Source organism: Ochotona princeps, chromosome 15, assembly GCF_030435755.1.
Source record: "Ochotona princeps isolate mOchPri1 chromosome 15, mOchPri1.hap1, whole genome shotgun sequence".
NCBI lineage: Eukaryota > Metazoa > Chordata > Mammalia > Lagomorpha > Ochotonidae > Ochotona > Ochotona princeps.
Genome location: NC_080846.1, coordinates 40,156,683 through 40,173,873, shown reverse-complemented (window position 1 = coordinate 40,173,873; position 17,191 = coordinate 40,156,683). Strand labels below are relative to the sequence as shown.

The following is a 17,191-nucleotide window of genomic DNA, read 5'->3' as shown; positions in this document are numbered from 1 at the left end:
TTAACCAGTTGGAAACAGCCAGTATTCCAATAATCAGGTGTTTTGTGTTTGTGCTTTCATCATGGAATATACTGGGTTTTTTGGTTTGTTTATTAGAGATAATTTCTGTTTTCTTCTTTGCGGCCTCTTTTTCATTAATTTATACTGCCTGAAAACTTTGTTTTTAAATCTTGAGTTATCTATAATAGGTCACTCAGATTTATGTACAAAGTAATTAATGCCTGAAGGAGTTATCACTGGCAGTCATTCAGATCATGTCGCATATTTAAACATTGCTTACCGGAGAAAAGCATTCCACATGCCCTCCTGACAGGGAGTCCCAGTCTTCACATACTTCCATTATACTATACTCACATTTAATTTTCCACATTAACTGTTAATTTTCAGAAATAGCAGCCTGGTGGGTTCATGCTTAGGAAAGGCAATTGCCACAGGCTAGGGCACATTGGATAAACACACCAAGTGTCTGACAGGATCATGAGGTTGAAAGTTTTCTGATTACTAACTACTGAGCTCAGGAGAGAAGGAGGGAGGGAGGGAGAGAGAGAGAGAAAGAGAGAGAGAGAACACGTACATGTTGTAGGCATTCATGTTAAAAAGCTGAGTTTTGTTTTTTTCACCTAGCACCCTGAATGCTGTCCTTGAAAGGAAAGAAATAATTATTGTGGACCTGGAGAGATTGGGAAAGATTGTAGCTGGCAGCCTTTCTAATTTCTCCACAAATTAAATAACTCAGTTCATTTTATCTTGTATACTACTAAGCAAGACACAAGCTAGAAATAAACAGTAAAAATTTGTCAGTCATCTCAGGTTATTTTAATGCTGCTATTAGTAACAGTACCATTAGCACAAACATACAGCATGTCACGGTGTTTGGAGCTGATGGGGACTCAGACTGTAGAAACACCTTGACTGACCTGGTAAGCCTTAAGATAGGAGCAGTGAGCTGTCTTTGCCCTCTCTGAAACCTTCCAAATGCTTATTTGAGCCTTTCATCTTAAAAGTGCTTTCTGTCAACTATTTTTGTTCCTATACTTGAAAACGGCCTGAAATAGTTTTGCTCATAAAATGTATAGGATATAAGCCTTTCCTGCAAAGAATTAAACTCGCAAATAAGATTTATTTTTATGGAACTGTCAGCCAAGAGACTCACTTGCTTGATTCTTAAGTAGCTAGTTACAGCCTCCCACAGGTTCCTAAATAGAGCCCAAATGCTCAGTAAATCCAAAAACTATATCTACAGTCCACATTTCACATAGCATGAGTCTGAAATTTATCTCTTGTCCGCCTCTCCTATTCCTCAAGAAATTCAAAGAAACAAATTAGCATTCTCTGTCCTCTGAAGGTACTTCAAAATGTTCATGGGAAAATGCAATGAAAACAGGTTTTTAGGCAAGCATTGAGCTTAGTCCATAGGGAAGATTTCATATGAAAATCACAACTACTAATGTTACACATTGAGCACTCTTCAAAATGTGTCCAAAAAAAGCTACTCCTTTATAGCAATTGGTAAATTGGTGAGACTGTGAGGAGGTACAAATGCGATTTGATTCCTTTAATGAATATTGATCCCCTATCCAGTTTTGGGACTCATTGTTGATATCTGAGAGTATCCTTATCTGTTTTAGTGCCCTAAATTTGAATTCAGTTCTCTGCAATGCTCGATATAGTGGGTTGTGTTTAACTTGTTGCTTCCCATTCTCCCCTACCCCCGCCACACACCAAACTATTGAGTTCCTAGACAAGTCCCAAGGAAAGATGTCTTGTCTCATTTTAATTAATCTGGTTAGTGAGCATTTGAGAATTAATACATGTTAGTTAGCTCAGTGGTTTTTAAAGTGGAGGGCAGAAATAGGATCACTTCCTCTTGAAATTGAGACTATGATGAAACAAGACTGTCTCCTAAGAAAAATGCACATCAGCATTAGTTTTCATGTTCTCTCTTGTTCTGCGTGTTTTGTCACGGCCTTCACTTGGAGAAGTCAGGTTGACTGCTGCTGTCAGCACCACCTTCACACATGCACACACACAAGGAACAGATTTTGATGTTACTGTCAAATGTGCCGTGTATCATGCACAATTCCCAGTTAAACCTTCTGGCTTCCAACATCCTAGTGGACCCTTGTCTCTGTTCATTTCCTAGATTAGTTCCATAAATTCAGGTGCTGCATTTTCTTGTAAAACATCAAGGTTTTGATACAGTGTGCATTTTATTCCATACTATACAGACAATGCTGCTGAACCATTACCTCCTCTAAAAATGAATTTGTTCTAATCTACAGTGGTAGATCTAGATTCCAAAAGTATGTAATTCTGAGATTGTTTTTGATGGTTTAGGTTATAGATCTGTGTGTGTTTGTAAAGCTAACTAATCCATAAGGAGATAAATCTCTTGCATGACCTTGGCCTCGTTGCTACCCTGCCACAGTCAACTGAGCCAACAGCACTAGGCAGATGTCTCATTATTGTTTTTCATAGATTACTTCTAATAATATGATAAAATATCTTTCTGCATTTTTTAAAACTAGTCCTGTGTAGTTTCATCCTCAGTTCCACCAGCTTAGCTGAACCTTAAACTTTCTCCTTCCTTATTAAACAAGTGGCTTCTGCGCCTGTTTTAAACAGACACCTCCACCATGGATTGCATTCCCCCTGGCCTTTTCAGAGGCTTTAGTCTTCTGTTATCCTTAGTGTCTTATCTCATCAGAGACTCTTGAGGCTTACTCCTTTCCATTAGTAAGTAATTTGCCTTAGTATCTGTCACCTACCTTAAAAAAACAAAATGCAAATTAAACCCATTTTTAGCTGGCCTTGGCTGTTGTATTTTCCCCACTATATCGAATCCCTAGGGAAATTTACTATACCACCTGCCCTTATTCGTTCCCCTTCTGTTTAGCTTTTTAGGTGGATTTTCTTCCATATTACTTTCCTGGCAGATTTCTTGTGAGGTCATCAGCTTCTGAATAGAGACAGAATGTGGTCCACTTTCTCTCTCTCTCTTTGTTCCCCCTTACCAAAAGATCTATTTGAAAAGAAGAGTTAGAGAAAGTGAGGTCTTTCAACTGCCGATGTGGTTACAAGAGCTGGAGTTTGGGCAGGCTGAAAACAGGAGCTTTTTGAAGGGCTCCCAAGTGGATGCAGGGGCCCAAGGACTCAGGTCTTCCTCTACTGCGTTCCCAGGCACATTAGCAGGGATCTGGCTCAAAAGTGGGGCAGCAAGGACTTGCACTGATGCCCATGTGGGATGTCCTTGTGCTGCAAGTGGCAAATTTACCTGCTATGTAACAGTACCAGCTCCTGTCTTCATCTTAAACAACCTGTAGCCAGGCCCCATAATCCTTTTACAAAATCGTTTATTCCTAGGCTTTTGCAGTACTATGTGATCATGTTTTATCTTTCCCTTGTTTCTTCCTGGTTTTTCTCAGTTGCTTTGGCATCTTTTCCTTGTCATATCATCACAAGTGCTCTCAGGTTCTGTACTGCTCTCTTCTTGTTTGGGAGCTAGCTTTTCTGAAATTTCCATTGGACACATGGCTACAGATAGATCTGTGTGGGTCAGTGACCCTGTGGCTCACACTTCTCCCTGATATCTGAGTGTGGAGATGTCATCTCTACTTGTTTTGCTTAATTTGTTTTTCTTCTTTCCACCCAATTCTGCCATTCCTCAGGCCTGCCCTGTCTTGGTAAATGACTCTATCATCCACCCACTCAAGTGCTTCAACCAAAAGAAAATAGAAGTCTAGATATCATTCTTTATTCTTCCCTTTCATCTCACATCCAGTCTTTCAGCAGATTGTCTGATCTGCTTCCAAGATACCTGGCAAATCCAGTTATTCCTCTCTCTGCCTCCACTTCTAAAACTCAATTCAAGCAACAGTTTCTCACTGGTTTCCCCCACCCCCTCGCTCTTCAGTTTGTCCTTTACATAGCAGTTTAAGTTACTGAAAATGTATATTAGTGGTTTCTTTCACACTTAAGTGAGTGTCAGTCTCCCCTCAAGGTCCGCTTTGATGTTGCCTTTGGCTGCTCTCCCCATCTCAATCCTGTTTTCTTTCCCTCCTGGGTCACTAGGCTGTACCCACAGTCACTTTGTTTCTATCGCTTGGATTCTGCAGCCTTCCTTTGCTCTTTGTATTAGCTTTTGAGCTACTGGCAGTGTTCTGATCTAAAATCTCTTCATGCCTCTTCATCATTCAGATTAAGTCAAACATTAGCTCTCTGGAAAGACTAATGTAACCCACTAAGAGAATCTTCATTGCCCTTTTTTGTGTCTATAATTACTTTAATTGTCTATTTGTCTCCCTCTTGTGTAATATAAGTTTGTTGCATGTAAGACTCATGTTGTTCACAATAAATTATCAGCACAGAGAACATTCTCTCAAAGTAGTAATGTCCCATATGTATTTGGGGGAGCAGATTATTGCTACAACATTTTAAGCTTGGTTTTACTTAGGGTATGTAAGTTTATTATTAGAACTTGCCCTCCCCCAATGGAGTAAAAAGCTTTAGTGTTCAATTTTTAACTTACCTTCCCTCTTCAGTAGGGAGGTAACATTACCTACTCCTTAATTTGATTTGCATACTGTATACCTTCTGTTGCATTCCTCCAAAATAGTGTTGAATTTAAGTTACATCACCAAGTGTTAGTGCTCCACCAGTCCTCCAAATATTACATAACTTACGTAAGATTTCAGTGGATGAACTAGAATCTAAATCTTCTAATTCCTAAACGAGATAGCTTTGTTGATGTGGGGGTCCTAGCTATGTGCTTATGGTAGAAGAAATCTAATCTTTAGAAACCTTTACCTTTTTTTTTTTAATTCTCCCAAATACCTTCAAGGTAACACTTTTAAGTTAAAGCCCCCAAAACAGCCATCTAAGCTTGCTTAAAATATTGACCTCAGTTATAACCAGTAAAAATTAAGATCTGACCAGTTATTTTTGTACTTACAATGGTAATATTTAAGACTACCAGGTTTTATTAACAATAGTCTTGTACTCATGAGTTAATTTCTTAGGGAACAAATGGAGACCAGCTCAGGGAGAGGTAGTAAATCTTCTTTTCTCTTTGTGGCTATTTAAGGGCATTAAAACAGGGGACTGCTGGAGTGGGCTGCTGCTGACACTCAAGTTTAGCTTGAGTTTAATATGGCAGATTAGAAGTAGGATATGCTGGTAACTTTGCCCCTCTCAGCCTTCTTAATCTGAGGGCAAATGTCATTTGTACTGGTTACGTTGCTATGTCCCACAGTATGCTACCTGTATACACACATTGCATTAGCTGGTTAAAATATACCTGGATTTGACAAAAGCAGTGAGGTAAATTTAGTGGGGACTTTGCTTGATAAGATGAAAGGAAGACAAAATGAATGTTCCATTTAAGTCATGTTAACCTGCCTGCCTCGTCAGTGTTCCAATTCCACACCCCAGGCAGTAAGTATCATAACAGTAGATGCAGTTAGCACTGCCTGTTTTCTGGAAAAACAAAAACAAAAAATCAAACTCATAAGATTTCTGTTTTGTGACTTGCATTTGTCTGTTAGTCTTGAGTATAACGAACATTTTACTAGAGTTGCTTCTAAGAGCATGAGATAGATTAACTTTATTGTTCCTCAGTAAAGATGAAAATCAGCTAAATCAAATCTATGTAAACTTCCCGGTGTTGGCATGGAAAATATAAGTAAAGGTCATAGAAATGTTTAAGTCTGATGTAAAAACAATCCATCAACTACATTGATTCTGTTCTCCAGCAGTTTCCAAGATGGTATAAGCTAGTATGATTGAAAAAAAAAGTTAACAGCTGGCAAAGTGAAAATTTTTAATCTATTCATCTACTCAAAATGTTCTTTTAAAGCACTGCACGTGTTTTTCAGTGATTTAAGTTCTATACACTTAGTTTAAAAAAAGAAAATGCAAACGTTTTCGTAGGGTCTTCTGATTGTAATCTAAGTGTGACAAATAAATATTTTGAATAAACCAGCTATTTTCACTTATTAGGTAGTATAACAGCTCACTAAAATTTGTTTCTTTTTATTAGGTTTAAGTGGAAACCTTGCAGATTTGGAAAGAAGAGAAGCAGTGTTTGGAAAGAACTTTATACCTCCTAAAAAGCCAAAAACCTTTCTTCAGTTAGTGTGGGAAGCATTACAAGATGTCACTTTAATTATATTAGAAATCGCAGCCATAGTATCATTGGGCCTTTCTTTTTATCAACCTCCAGAAGGGGATAATGCACGTAAGTAATGGAAGCACAAAAACGTGTGTGTGTGTGTGTGTGTGTGTGTGTGTGTGTGTGTGTTAGTTTGGCTCATTCATTTACTAAGACATAGTAATAATAGTGTGTGTGTGTGTGTGTGTGTGTGTGTTAGTTTGGCTCATTCATTTACTAAGACATAGTAATAATAGTGTCCAGCCTAGGTTTTTGACTGTTTGGTATGTGCTAAGCATTGCTCTAAGTGCATTAAGCATATTAACTTAGAAACCTTTTACAGAGTTCTGTGAGTTAGATAATAAGACTTCAGTTCTGTGCATATATACATACCATGTGTGGGGCACTGGCCTGAGCCATCTGTATCACATAGTCTTGTTCTATTACAGCTTTTCAGTATTCTAGTACATGGTTATACTGTGAAATAATTCCAGTTTCTGATTTTTTTTTCTGGAAAATATTACAAAAGCAAATTTTTGTTGTCTTCCCAAATGTATTACTTTCTGTATTCTTAAAACATTTTCCTCTATGTGCCATTCAGGTCATTTTCATACCATTACAGAAAAAAAGTTTTTGAACTTACTTATTTTTGTTGGAAAGAAAGATCTTCCATATGCTGGTTTGCTCCTAAAGTGACTGCAATGGCCAGAGCTGAGAGGAGTTCCATTCAGGACTCCCTCGTGGGTGCAGGGTCCTAAAGCTTTGGACCATTTTGTGCTGCTTTCCCAGGCCACAAGCAGAGAGCTAGTTGGGAAATTGAGCTGCCAGAACCCAAATCTTATGAGATCCTAGCATTCAAAGGCGGAAAATTAATGAATTGAGCCATTGTATCAGGCCCTACAGAAAAATTTATATTGTAGTTTTGTTGAAGAAATGCTATACATGAGACTATTATGATACAGATTTTATGGTTATGGCTTCATTCTGGTACTCCAAACACTGGAGAATTTTAGATTTAAAATTTTGAATTAGGGCTGCTGAAGGAAATAAAGTATTGTGGATAATATGCAAATAATCCTGACCGGTGAAGAAACATGTCTCTGATTCAGTAAGTCCGCTTTAATTTGTAGCTCTAAATAATTTTGTTTTTCTGCTGGTTTTCTGTACCTTGATCTGAAAATTTTTTTCCTCTATTAAAAAATTAGTATCTTGACAATACATTCGATCATTGCTGGTCAATCTATGCTCAGTTTTCATTGACTATATTTAAATGGCTATAAAGTGAAGTAGTATTTTATGTACCAAAAGACTGACCAGAATACTGTTTCTGCAAACCTCATTTTACACCCTTCAAGATATGAAAAATTCAGTAAATACTCACTAACTAGAAATTAGCTTGGGTAGTTGTACAATTATTTTAGTGCTGTGGTAAGAGCTCATGTGAGAATTTTTTTAAAGAACATTGATTGCAAGGTAAGCCAGCTAATCTGAGAGCAGTGTAGATCTCAGTTTTTTAGAAGGAACCTTTAGAGCCAGAAATCATTTTGTTTCCATGTTCATTGTGGCAGCTCTGAATTAATGTAATCCAGGCTGTCTTCATATTTTGTCAAGTGTGTCATGTGGGGCAAACTATGCTTAGTTGAGAATCACTGATGCCAGTAGGAAGGGATTTCAGTCTACATTCTTGTCAGTATTGACCCAGATATTTATTTTTAAAGAATTTATTTAGAAAGAGTTGCCAAGTAGGAGGAATTTTCCAAGTGCTGGTTCAGTGCCCAGATAGGTGGTTTGGGCCAGGAGCTAGGAGCTTCGTTTGGATCTCCCAGGTTGTGGGCAGTGGTCCCAACACTTGGGACTTTTTTTTTCCAGGCCATTAGCAAGAGCTAGAATTAGTGGAACAGTTGGGATACAAGCCAGTGTCTGTATTGTGTGCTGGTGTCACAGGCAGCTGCTTTACCCACTACACCATAGTGGCAGCCCCAAGCCAAATTATTTTTAAAATTTATCTTTTTGAAATTATGATAGTATTCATTTTGCTCTCACATAATTAAAGGGAGAAGCAAAGGCAAAGGAAATGGTATTCGTTGAGAATTGTAGTTTAACAGATTCCTACCACACCTTTATATTTTTTCTTCCAGCTTTAAAGTATACATTCTGTGTCTGGTGTCCATCCGTATTCCTGTTTATGGACATGAGCATGATGGGGGATGGACAGAGGTGGATGTTTGTGTTTATCTGAAAGGGGATGCTGTATTTACATGTTTAGCAACATACAGTTGAACTTTGCAGTTTTTTCTTTACCCAGTTGTTGCTATGGACTATTGAGAATTGATACACTACAATTGATCGAACATTTTCCCTCAACGTGTTCTTAACATATCTAGGCCAAATCTTTCTGGAATTGGAGGTGCCATCTTGTAGGATGTACTGACAGATCCTTTCTCAACTTCGTTGGAGGGCATTCTGGTACTAAAATCCAACTGGGAAGATGATCCCGAGTTGTCAGTGTCATGAAGCATTTTAGAAAGATTGAGGATCTATCAGACATTGTTAATAAAACAAAAGATTTTTTATCATTGGTTAATTTTAACACCTGGAAGTAGTATTTGCCTACAGAAAGTCAAAATTCCTGTTTAATATTGTTGGACATGAAAACATGTAGTTTACTATGCAAGTAAGCTTATTGTTATATGTATGGCACTCATTCAGAAATACTGGTTTTGGTGCCTCTTTATACTGTTAACAGTATTGAGGATTCCAAAGAGCTTTTGATTATGTAAGTTACATCTATGAGTTTTTGTTGTATTCTAAATTAAAATGGAGAAATTGAAAAATAACAGTGTGTGCTCATTCCCAGCAAAATGATAGCCATGTGAGTGGTGAATTTGTTAATTACTTTGATTGTGGTAACCAATTTATAATATATACAGTCATTTAAATGTCACATTGTGCAAATTGAATATATGCTGTTCTTATTTGTTAATCATATCCCACTAAAGCTCCAAGCATATTTATTGATGCATTTAAAATAACAGATAAGACTTTCGCGTATTAACTTAGATATCATTTTGATACAAAGTAGCTCTTCTCCACAGCCCCAACATTTTTAAATGAAATGATAAAGGTGATGTTTTTCCTTTCAGTGTATCTCATTTGATGTCTGACTGATTTGTAGTTAGATTGGGCTGTCATATCTACTCTGGAATAGATGTATTAGATAATATAATGTAACCTTTGGCAAATTCTGTTATGCACTTGAAATTTGAGGCAATAATGTCTTGGTATCCTCATAAAAATAACCTTGAATCTCTTGGGGTTTCTGGACTACACTTTAAAAACTACTTCTATATTGTTAGTATACATACTTGATCTATCATCCAAACAATAGTGTAAGTAGGGAGGTGGTAGAGAGTTTAAGTAGAATTCATATTGTACATGTATGTCAGTTAAATATATTTACAGTGAGAAACACCTTTGATAAAATATATTTTATTAGCATTTGGACATAGAGAAAAATTAGTTAAAACGTTTAATAACAGATAAGTATGGTTATTTGTAACTTTAATCTTGGCCTTATTCCCTGTGGCTCTTCTAAAACCTTATAATATCAATAGGAAAAGGACTCAATTTCTAGATGTATTTTTTTAATGTATATTTCAGGTTCTCTTTTAAAATATTCAGTAGTTTAATGGTAAATATGTGCACTTTTTAAAGTCACATTTTATTTATTTGAAAATCAGAGTTACACAGAGAAAGGGGAGTCAAAGAGAAAGAATCTTCTTCCTAGAGATCTTCTGTTGCTGATTCACTTCCTCAGTGGGCACCACTGGCCAGGGCTGGACCAGGACAGAGCCAGGTGCCAGAATTTCTTCCATATTTCCCATATAAGTGGCAGACACCCACGCTCTTGGGCCAACTTCCGCTGCTTTCTCAAGCAAATTAGGGGGAGCAACAGCTAGTATTTGTCCTTGAGCCCACCTCGGATGCCAGTGTCACAGGTGGCAGCTTAACCCACTAGAATAAAATTTAAAATTTAAATGCTTTTTTGTTTTTTAAGATTGGATCTAAATTTGATTTATTGCTTAACTCATGTTCAGTGTCTCTGTCATAGCTGAAAAGCATGCTGCACTATTATATAAACTGCGTACTCAAATCATACCAGTTTTCCGAGTTGATGGCCATGGTTTTCATGGTATCGCAATCTTTATTTGCTCTTGATCCAGACTTAGCTCTGATAAAGAGTTTAACATTTATTCTCTGGATAGGAAGAAGCAAGGACTATCCACAAGAATGGAAACCCTGAATGCATTTAACTGATTATGTAGTCAGTGATACATGGTCATTTCTTTAGCTTGAAAATGACTGAGTCTCAAACATAAGTTAATGTGCCTTAGCAGAGGTTTGATCTCTGTCATTGTCCTTACTCTTAACTAGTACCCTAGACTGTCTTCCTATTCTAAGGTTCATTCTCAGAGACAGAGAATTAGACATAGTAAGCATTCTTGCTGTGGATTGCTTTGAGTTCTTAGGGTCTTCAAAGTATTAAGTACAATTGATGAAATAAATGAAGGGGTAGTTAATGAAAATCTGTAGTTTAGACATTTGTTATCATCAGTTCAGAATATGTATTTTGACAAGTGTTTTCTTTCTTTCCAAATAGTTTGTGGAGAAGTTTCTGTTGGGGAAGAAGAAGGTGAAGGTGAAACTGGTTGGATTGAAGGAGCTGCAATCCTATTGTCAGTAGTGTGTGTCGTGTTGGTAACAGCTTTCAATGACTGGAGTAAGGAAAAGCAGTTTAGAGGCTTGCAGAGTCGAATTGAACAAGAACAGAAGTTCACTGTCATCAGGGGTGGTCAGGTCATTCAGATACCTGTAGCTGACATTACTGTTGGAGATATTGCTCAGGTGAAATATGGTAAGTCAAAGGAAAAAAAAACTTATCTGAAAGTAAACATAGAATTATCATAATCTTATTCAGAGTTTGGCATGTCATTTTTTTTAGGTGATCTTCTTCCTGCTGATGGTATACTTATTCAAGGCAATGATCTTAAAATTGATGAAAGCTCCTTGACTGGTGAATCTGATCATGTAAAGAAGTCTTTAGATAAGGATCCTTTACTTCTATCAGGTAGGAATTGCTTGTATATCTTTGAACTTTTCCTCCACATCTGTTGTGTACCATTGTCAGCAGTTTCCCTGAGAGCTGATAATCTGAAAAGGAGTCAGATTTTATGCTGGCTTCAACCCTCGTGATTTATAGAAACTTTTTTTTTGGTAACCTGACAGACAGTAGAAATCTTTTATTTCAGAGCTATTCTCATATTTTACCAATGAAGAGCATGAGTCTAAAGTCAAGAGACTTGAGAGTCTGTGTTGTGTTACTTCAAGTCAGTGGAATAATGAATCAAAACTAGAAGCAAGCTGACATTTTTGAATTCTGTGTTTCGTTTTATTTTTACCACCTGCTAATTTATTTTCTATGTTACTATGATCTGTTTTTTCTGTATCTTGCTTATTTTTAAGGCCAGCTGAAGCATGAAATTAAAGAATTCTTATCTGTTTAAAATAAGCTAATAGTTCCTATGATGATCTACAATTGACAGGGTATTTTAAAATCATAGAATCCTTAAAGCTCACCTAACCCAACTCCCTCATTTAATTTGTTGACTAATGAATCAGACATCAGCTATTTATTTGAGGTTGTGTTCACAGGAGTAACCAGTAGTCCAAGAAGAACTCCTACGACTAGTCAGGTTGAAATTTCTACACAGTTAAGTGACGTTCTGGGAGGAAAAAGTGGGTAGACACTTGGGAGGCTTAGAGAGTAGCTTCACTGTGTTAATAATGTGATTGAAAACAGTAAACATAAGATGTAGGGAAATTACAAGCTGCTTTGTAAAACACTGAACAAGAAGTCAGAGTGCCACAGATTGATACCGAAAGCATATTGATTATTTAAATTTGTATTTATAAGGTTTTACTGTTCATAAGAGTCTTACGATTAATTCCCCAATATTCTTTTTATAAAATTAATAAAATTTTCTATAAAAGCTCTGTTGTTAGGCTGAATTTGTACTAGTTTTAGACAGAATTTGTCTTTATTATTTTCATATATTAGTGGAATGCTAATGTTATATACATTGTCAGAAGATTCTTGCCGATTTTAGTTGGCAGCTGTAACTTCCCAGTCCTCTGTGAGGTTCAAATTTTGACTGAAAAGGCAACTAAAGTCAAACCCTTGATGCCAGCAAGCATCAGTTAAATTAGAAACACAACTTAAAAACAGAACCTGAGCTTAGCCATTACCCTTTAAGGTATTTTAATATGCCCCTCCAAAAGCTTGTATGAGAAAGTAATTGTGTATGTATATACTCAAAAAATCAGACTAATTACATGAGTTTTACTTATAACCATTATGAAGAGGGTATGAATTCTAATTATAGGCAGGTTTTTGTAAAGAGGACTTATTATTTCTATGCCTCTAGCATCATACACTGCTTAGAATGTTTATATTCTATAAGAGTTTTTCTCTATGTTGATGTTCTTGTAATTCATACCAAATAAAAATGTCTTGGACATTAACATATTGAAATAATGCATAATCGTTCTACTTATTTGTTGCCATGCTTCTGACTAGTTAACCCAATAAAATCTATAGTCTTTGCAAAACAAAGAGATGGTGTCTATTCATACCTTACAACCACAGACTAAGTGGGCCTTGTTATTTGGCGAAGTGCCGTTTGTTATCTATACTTCATGGACTTTTATGTACATCTGGCTTATTTACATAGTGCTTAGTTCTTCAGGTTGATTTCCTTTGAGTGAACTTTGGTCCTTTCTGTTTTAACAGAGATTACTGGTAAGCTTTGTGTGCACTCAGGTTCCCAACACACCACATGTACTGAGAAAACTATAAATTTTCCGTGTTTAAGAGAAGACTGAAATAACTTTGTAGAGAGTCCCTTATCACAGCATGGGTGGGAAAGTTTTTCTGCATTTATTTCCCTGTTCCAAAAATGTACTAAAAAACATGACATGCATTTATTTTTAAATTTACTCTCATGATGCCATCTCTCGCTGCTGTTCTTGGCTTCTTAAATTTAGATTTTCAAAAGCAGTGTTCAGTTAGCAACAGGAATATGATCAGAACAAAAACTGTTTACTTTGCCTGTGTGTGTTAGCTGCCAATAGCTAATCAGACCTGTGGTAAGAAAAAACATAAAATGTTAAGGTCTGCAGAAAGCCAAAATAGTTAAAAGAAACAAATTGTCTTTTATGCATAGTACTTAGTAAATGTTGTTTTTCTAACTTGAATTTCATTTCTTGTTTCCATTGCATTTTCACTGACAAAGAAGCTAATGATTAGTAAAATATTCAGAATATGGATTTTTTTTAAAGCAAGAAAATCAAAGACCTGAAAGATTTGTGTTGGCTAAGTTATTCAGTAATTAATAGTAAAATATAAATTCTTAAGTCCTAGAATAAGCACATATACCTTATTAAATATTTACAACCTTTGAACATTGATTTGGTTGGTAGTTGCTGCTATAAGACCCAACTCTCCATTGGGTTATGATAATAAAGAGCAAACAATGGGTTGTTTTGAATACTACTTAAAATTCTCAAAAACAATTGGAGTAGAAGTCAGAAGCTTTTTATGAAGTAGAGGATAGTACAGATATGTGGAGGTGTGAGTTGGAGAATTGCCAGCAAGCATCAGTTTAAAAGTAGACTACAACTTTTGTCATCTGAAAGAGTGGGATAAATTGTTTTGCCGCTTAAAACTTAAATAACATTGGGCAAGATTGTAGGGGAAAAAAAGAATAACATCTGCCAACTTGCAAGACTTGTGTGAGGACATAGTAAAAATTCAGTGTTACTGAATCTACCTGCTAGCTTTCTTTAGTGGCATTTTATGTTAGAATAATAGATCTTTCTCTTGCTCCACCCCAGTTCCCAATAAAAGTTAAAAATAGATGTTTAAAAAAAACAAGCAAGCAAACAAAACTAAAACTAGGAGGCGTGGTGGCCAGTGGTTAAGACCTAGCTTGGAATGTCCACATCACATATTTGAGTCCCTGTGTTCAAGTCCTGGCTCTTGACTTCCCATGAATGCAAACCTTGTTGTGTTCCTCTCACCCACCTGCATTCCTGGCTCATTGCTCTGGCCCAGCCCAGCTCTGGCTCCTGAGAGTATTTGGAAAGTGAACCAGTGAATGGGAGATGTTTGTCCCCCTTTCTATGTGTTTCTCAGCCTTTCAAGCAAAATGGAAAATCAGGGTGTTTTCTTTTAAAGGAAGAAAGTTTGAAAAGTCTAAAACGTTAGTCTCAAGCTGAGGATTTGGGGCTCAGTCCAGTAGGTGGTGTGGATGCAGGCAGACCTTTTTGAACCATAGAAGGTATATGATGAAACCATGTTTTAAGAATATTAAGGCAGATTTCAGGACAAACTGGAAAGAAAGTAAGACCATGGAGGGGGATGCTGTGGTATTCTAGGCACGCAGAGATGAAAGCCTGGGTTACATAGTGTGTGAGGTTGGTTGAGTATGGGAAATGCAACAGCCATTGTTAACAAATTCTTTTGGTTGTAAGTGTATCTCTTTAAAAATAAGGTACTTTCAGAGAAACTTCCCTCCTATATTAGATTATAATTAATACTAATGAGCATTCATTGATCTTCCACAAATTCCAGGAAGTGTGAACACTTCACATTTACAGGCTGATGTGACAAGTGTGAAGCACCTTACCTCTGTCAGGTGTAGGAATTGCTGCTTCCATTTTACCAAGGCTGAATTAGATGTTACAGTGTGTTCAGGGTCTCATGGGCAGATGAGTGGTAGAGTGATTGTTGAATTCAGAGATGACTGATTAGTTAAAACCTTACATACAGAATGCAGCATTATGTAATGTCTTATTAAACATATTTTATTAAGCATTGACAATGTTAAACAGTAATACTGAAATTGGTAGAAGGGAAACCTGTTACAATTTGTAAGTTTTCTCTTGTAGGTACTCATGTAATGGAAGGCTCTGGGAGAATGGTAGTCACAGCTGTAGGTGTCAACTCTCAAACTGGAATTATTTTTACCTTACTTGGAGCTGGAGGTGAAGAGGAAGAGAAGAAAGATGAGAAAAAAAAGGAAAAGAAAAGTAAGAATAACAATTCACTTTAAAATTTGATGTTTGCAAATTTTTAAATATTTTTATATTTCAGCAAGATTTTAAGAACTGGTACCAAAAAAAGATTTCTTTCGTGAGAGACCTATAGAAAAAAAAAATTGTTAAATGTTTAACCAGGATTTTTTTTTCAATGTTTTCAAGTAGTAAAACTGAAAAAAAAAAAATTTTAGCTTGAATAACCCACTAAGGGCCTTTATTGACTATATCAGTGTCCTTTACTTTAGCCAGACAAAGGTGTCACCTACTTGACATACAAACCATTTGATGAGTGAATCAGTTGAACACTGTTTGGTTTGCTATTCCCAACCCGTTAGTTCAGTTACAAACCTGTCAATCATATCACACTTTGATCTGATTGAACTTTTGGGTTTTTCAAGTCTTCTATCACATTTCCAACTCTAATACTTGGGCAGTTGTTTTGGATACAAGCCTGGAGCTTTATTTTGACACCTTTTGTTTGTTGTGTTCTCTGTATTCAGCTCATTATTGAATAGTGAGGCCTGTTAAATTTTCGTTCATTGTGTCTGCTATCCCTCTGAGTCTTCTGTCACCTGAAAACTTGATAACCATAGAATTTACCCATGAGCATCTTACAGGAAACTCTGACCCCAGAAAACATTGAGAGGGGGAGATGCTAGTTTTAGAAAGCTCCCTTCACCCTGCTTCTGGGAATCGGCTGTACTCTTCTCCCACTCAGGCTCTCCCACTTCTGAATCATTCTCCTTTAGGCTGTGCACTGTGGTTTGGCCACTTAGAGTTAATTTTACTTAGGATAGTAAACCCGTATTTCTCTTTCTTCTGCATAGCTATTTTGAGATCTTCTAAAATAAATGCCTTTCTAAATAAAATCTTGGTTTGCCCTAACTACAGGAGTGTTTTAATATTTGAGTGGTTTGTTTTGTTCTTTGAGTTTTATCTTTAGCTGCGAAATTCATTTTAAGCCTAAATGTAAGTTAAAGGAGTGACTGCAGGTGAAGGCAGAAAGGCCTGCATTCTACATTTCTCCTCCCTCTACTTTTCAAGGCTGTGCTTGGTATGCCTCCATAGCTCTGTGAAGGCTGAGTGTATGCAATCTAAATGCTAATAGTAGTAATTCTACTTACTGAGTTCTTTGTTTAAATTATTCCATTAGTCCTCAGAGCCAGATAAGGTAAAGACCTACTTATTTGTTTGTGTTTTGCTGCTCAATAAACCAAGGCTTGTGGATTTGTGTAACTTGTCGCAGGTCACAGTATTGATAAGTGGCAGATCAGTCCTCTTCTCTGGCTCAAGAATCTGAGTGCCCCATCCTAATAATGGGAGTTGAAAATTACCAGCCCATTGTAAAATGGAAGTTGGCCTCTTGACTTTATTCTCTTCGGCCCCCGTGGTGTCTGTTCTAGTAGGCACCTCTTGTTCTCCAAGACCTTTCTTAATGGAAAAAAAAATTATGAGAAATGAATGTTGATTGTCTACCCTCTTCCCACACCCCTTTTTTTTGGAAATTTCTAATTATTGTCTGCGAGCTCCTCTGCCATTAACTTCACTGCTTTGCAATTACTCGGGCCGTTGGGGGCAGTCTTTCTCAGTTCCTTCAGTAGCTTGCAGTGTGGTTGGCTGACCTCTCCAAGCTTGAGCTCATTGAAAGCTGCTCTGCATTCTCTGTCTCCTTGTCTGTTTGAAGTTTCTATTCTTTCTTGATTATATTTGTTCCATGTTTTCAAATTTGAAGATAGTTCTCCTTAATAAAGAAGTTATGCAGGAAAATAGTCTGCATGGTTCTGCTTCCTGTCAGTTTTAGTGTTACACGGCCTATTCCAAGGAGTAGTTACATCTGCTTTCATTGCTTCATGGCTTCACACACCACGCTTCTCTTTGTTCCCA

At 36.8% G+C, this 17,191-nt stretch overlaps 1 protein-coding gene across 4 annotated transcripts in view; it reads left to right on the top strand.

Moving 5' to 3' along the window:
• ATP2B1 (ATPase plasma membrane Ca2+ transporting 1) overlaps nt 1-17,191 on the top strand; it is a 106,502-nt gene that overhangs the window by 51,925 nt on the left and 37,386 nt on the right. For all 4 annotated transcript variants that reach the window (XM_058673453.1, XM_058673454.1, XM_012926383.3 and 1 more), the window contains exons 3-6: nt 6,038-6,235; nt 10,809-11,063; nt 11,151-11,276; nt 15,158-15,298. In XM_058673453.1, coding sequence (XP_058529436.1) covers nt 6,038-6,235; nt 10,809-11,063; nt 11,151-11,276; nt 15,158-15,298 — 720 coding nt within the window. The remainder of the gene's footprint in view (nt 1-6,037; nt 6,236-10,808; nt 11,064-11,150; nt 11,277-15,157; nt 15,299-17,191) is intronic.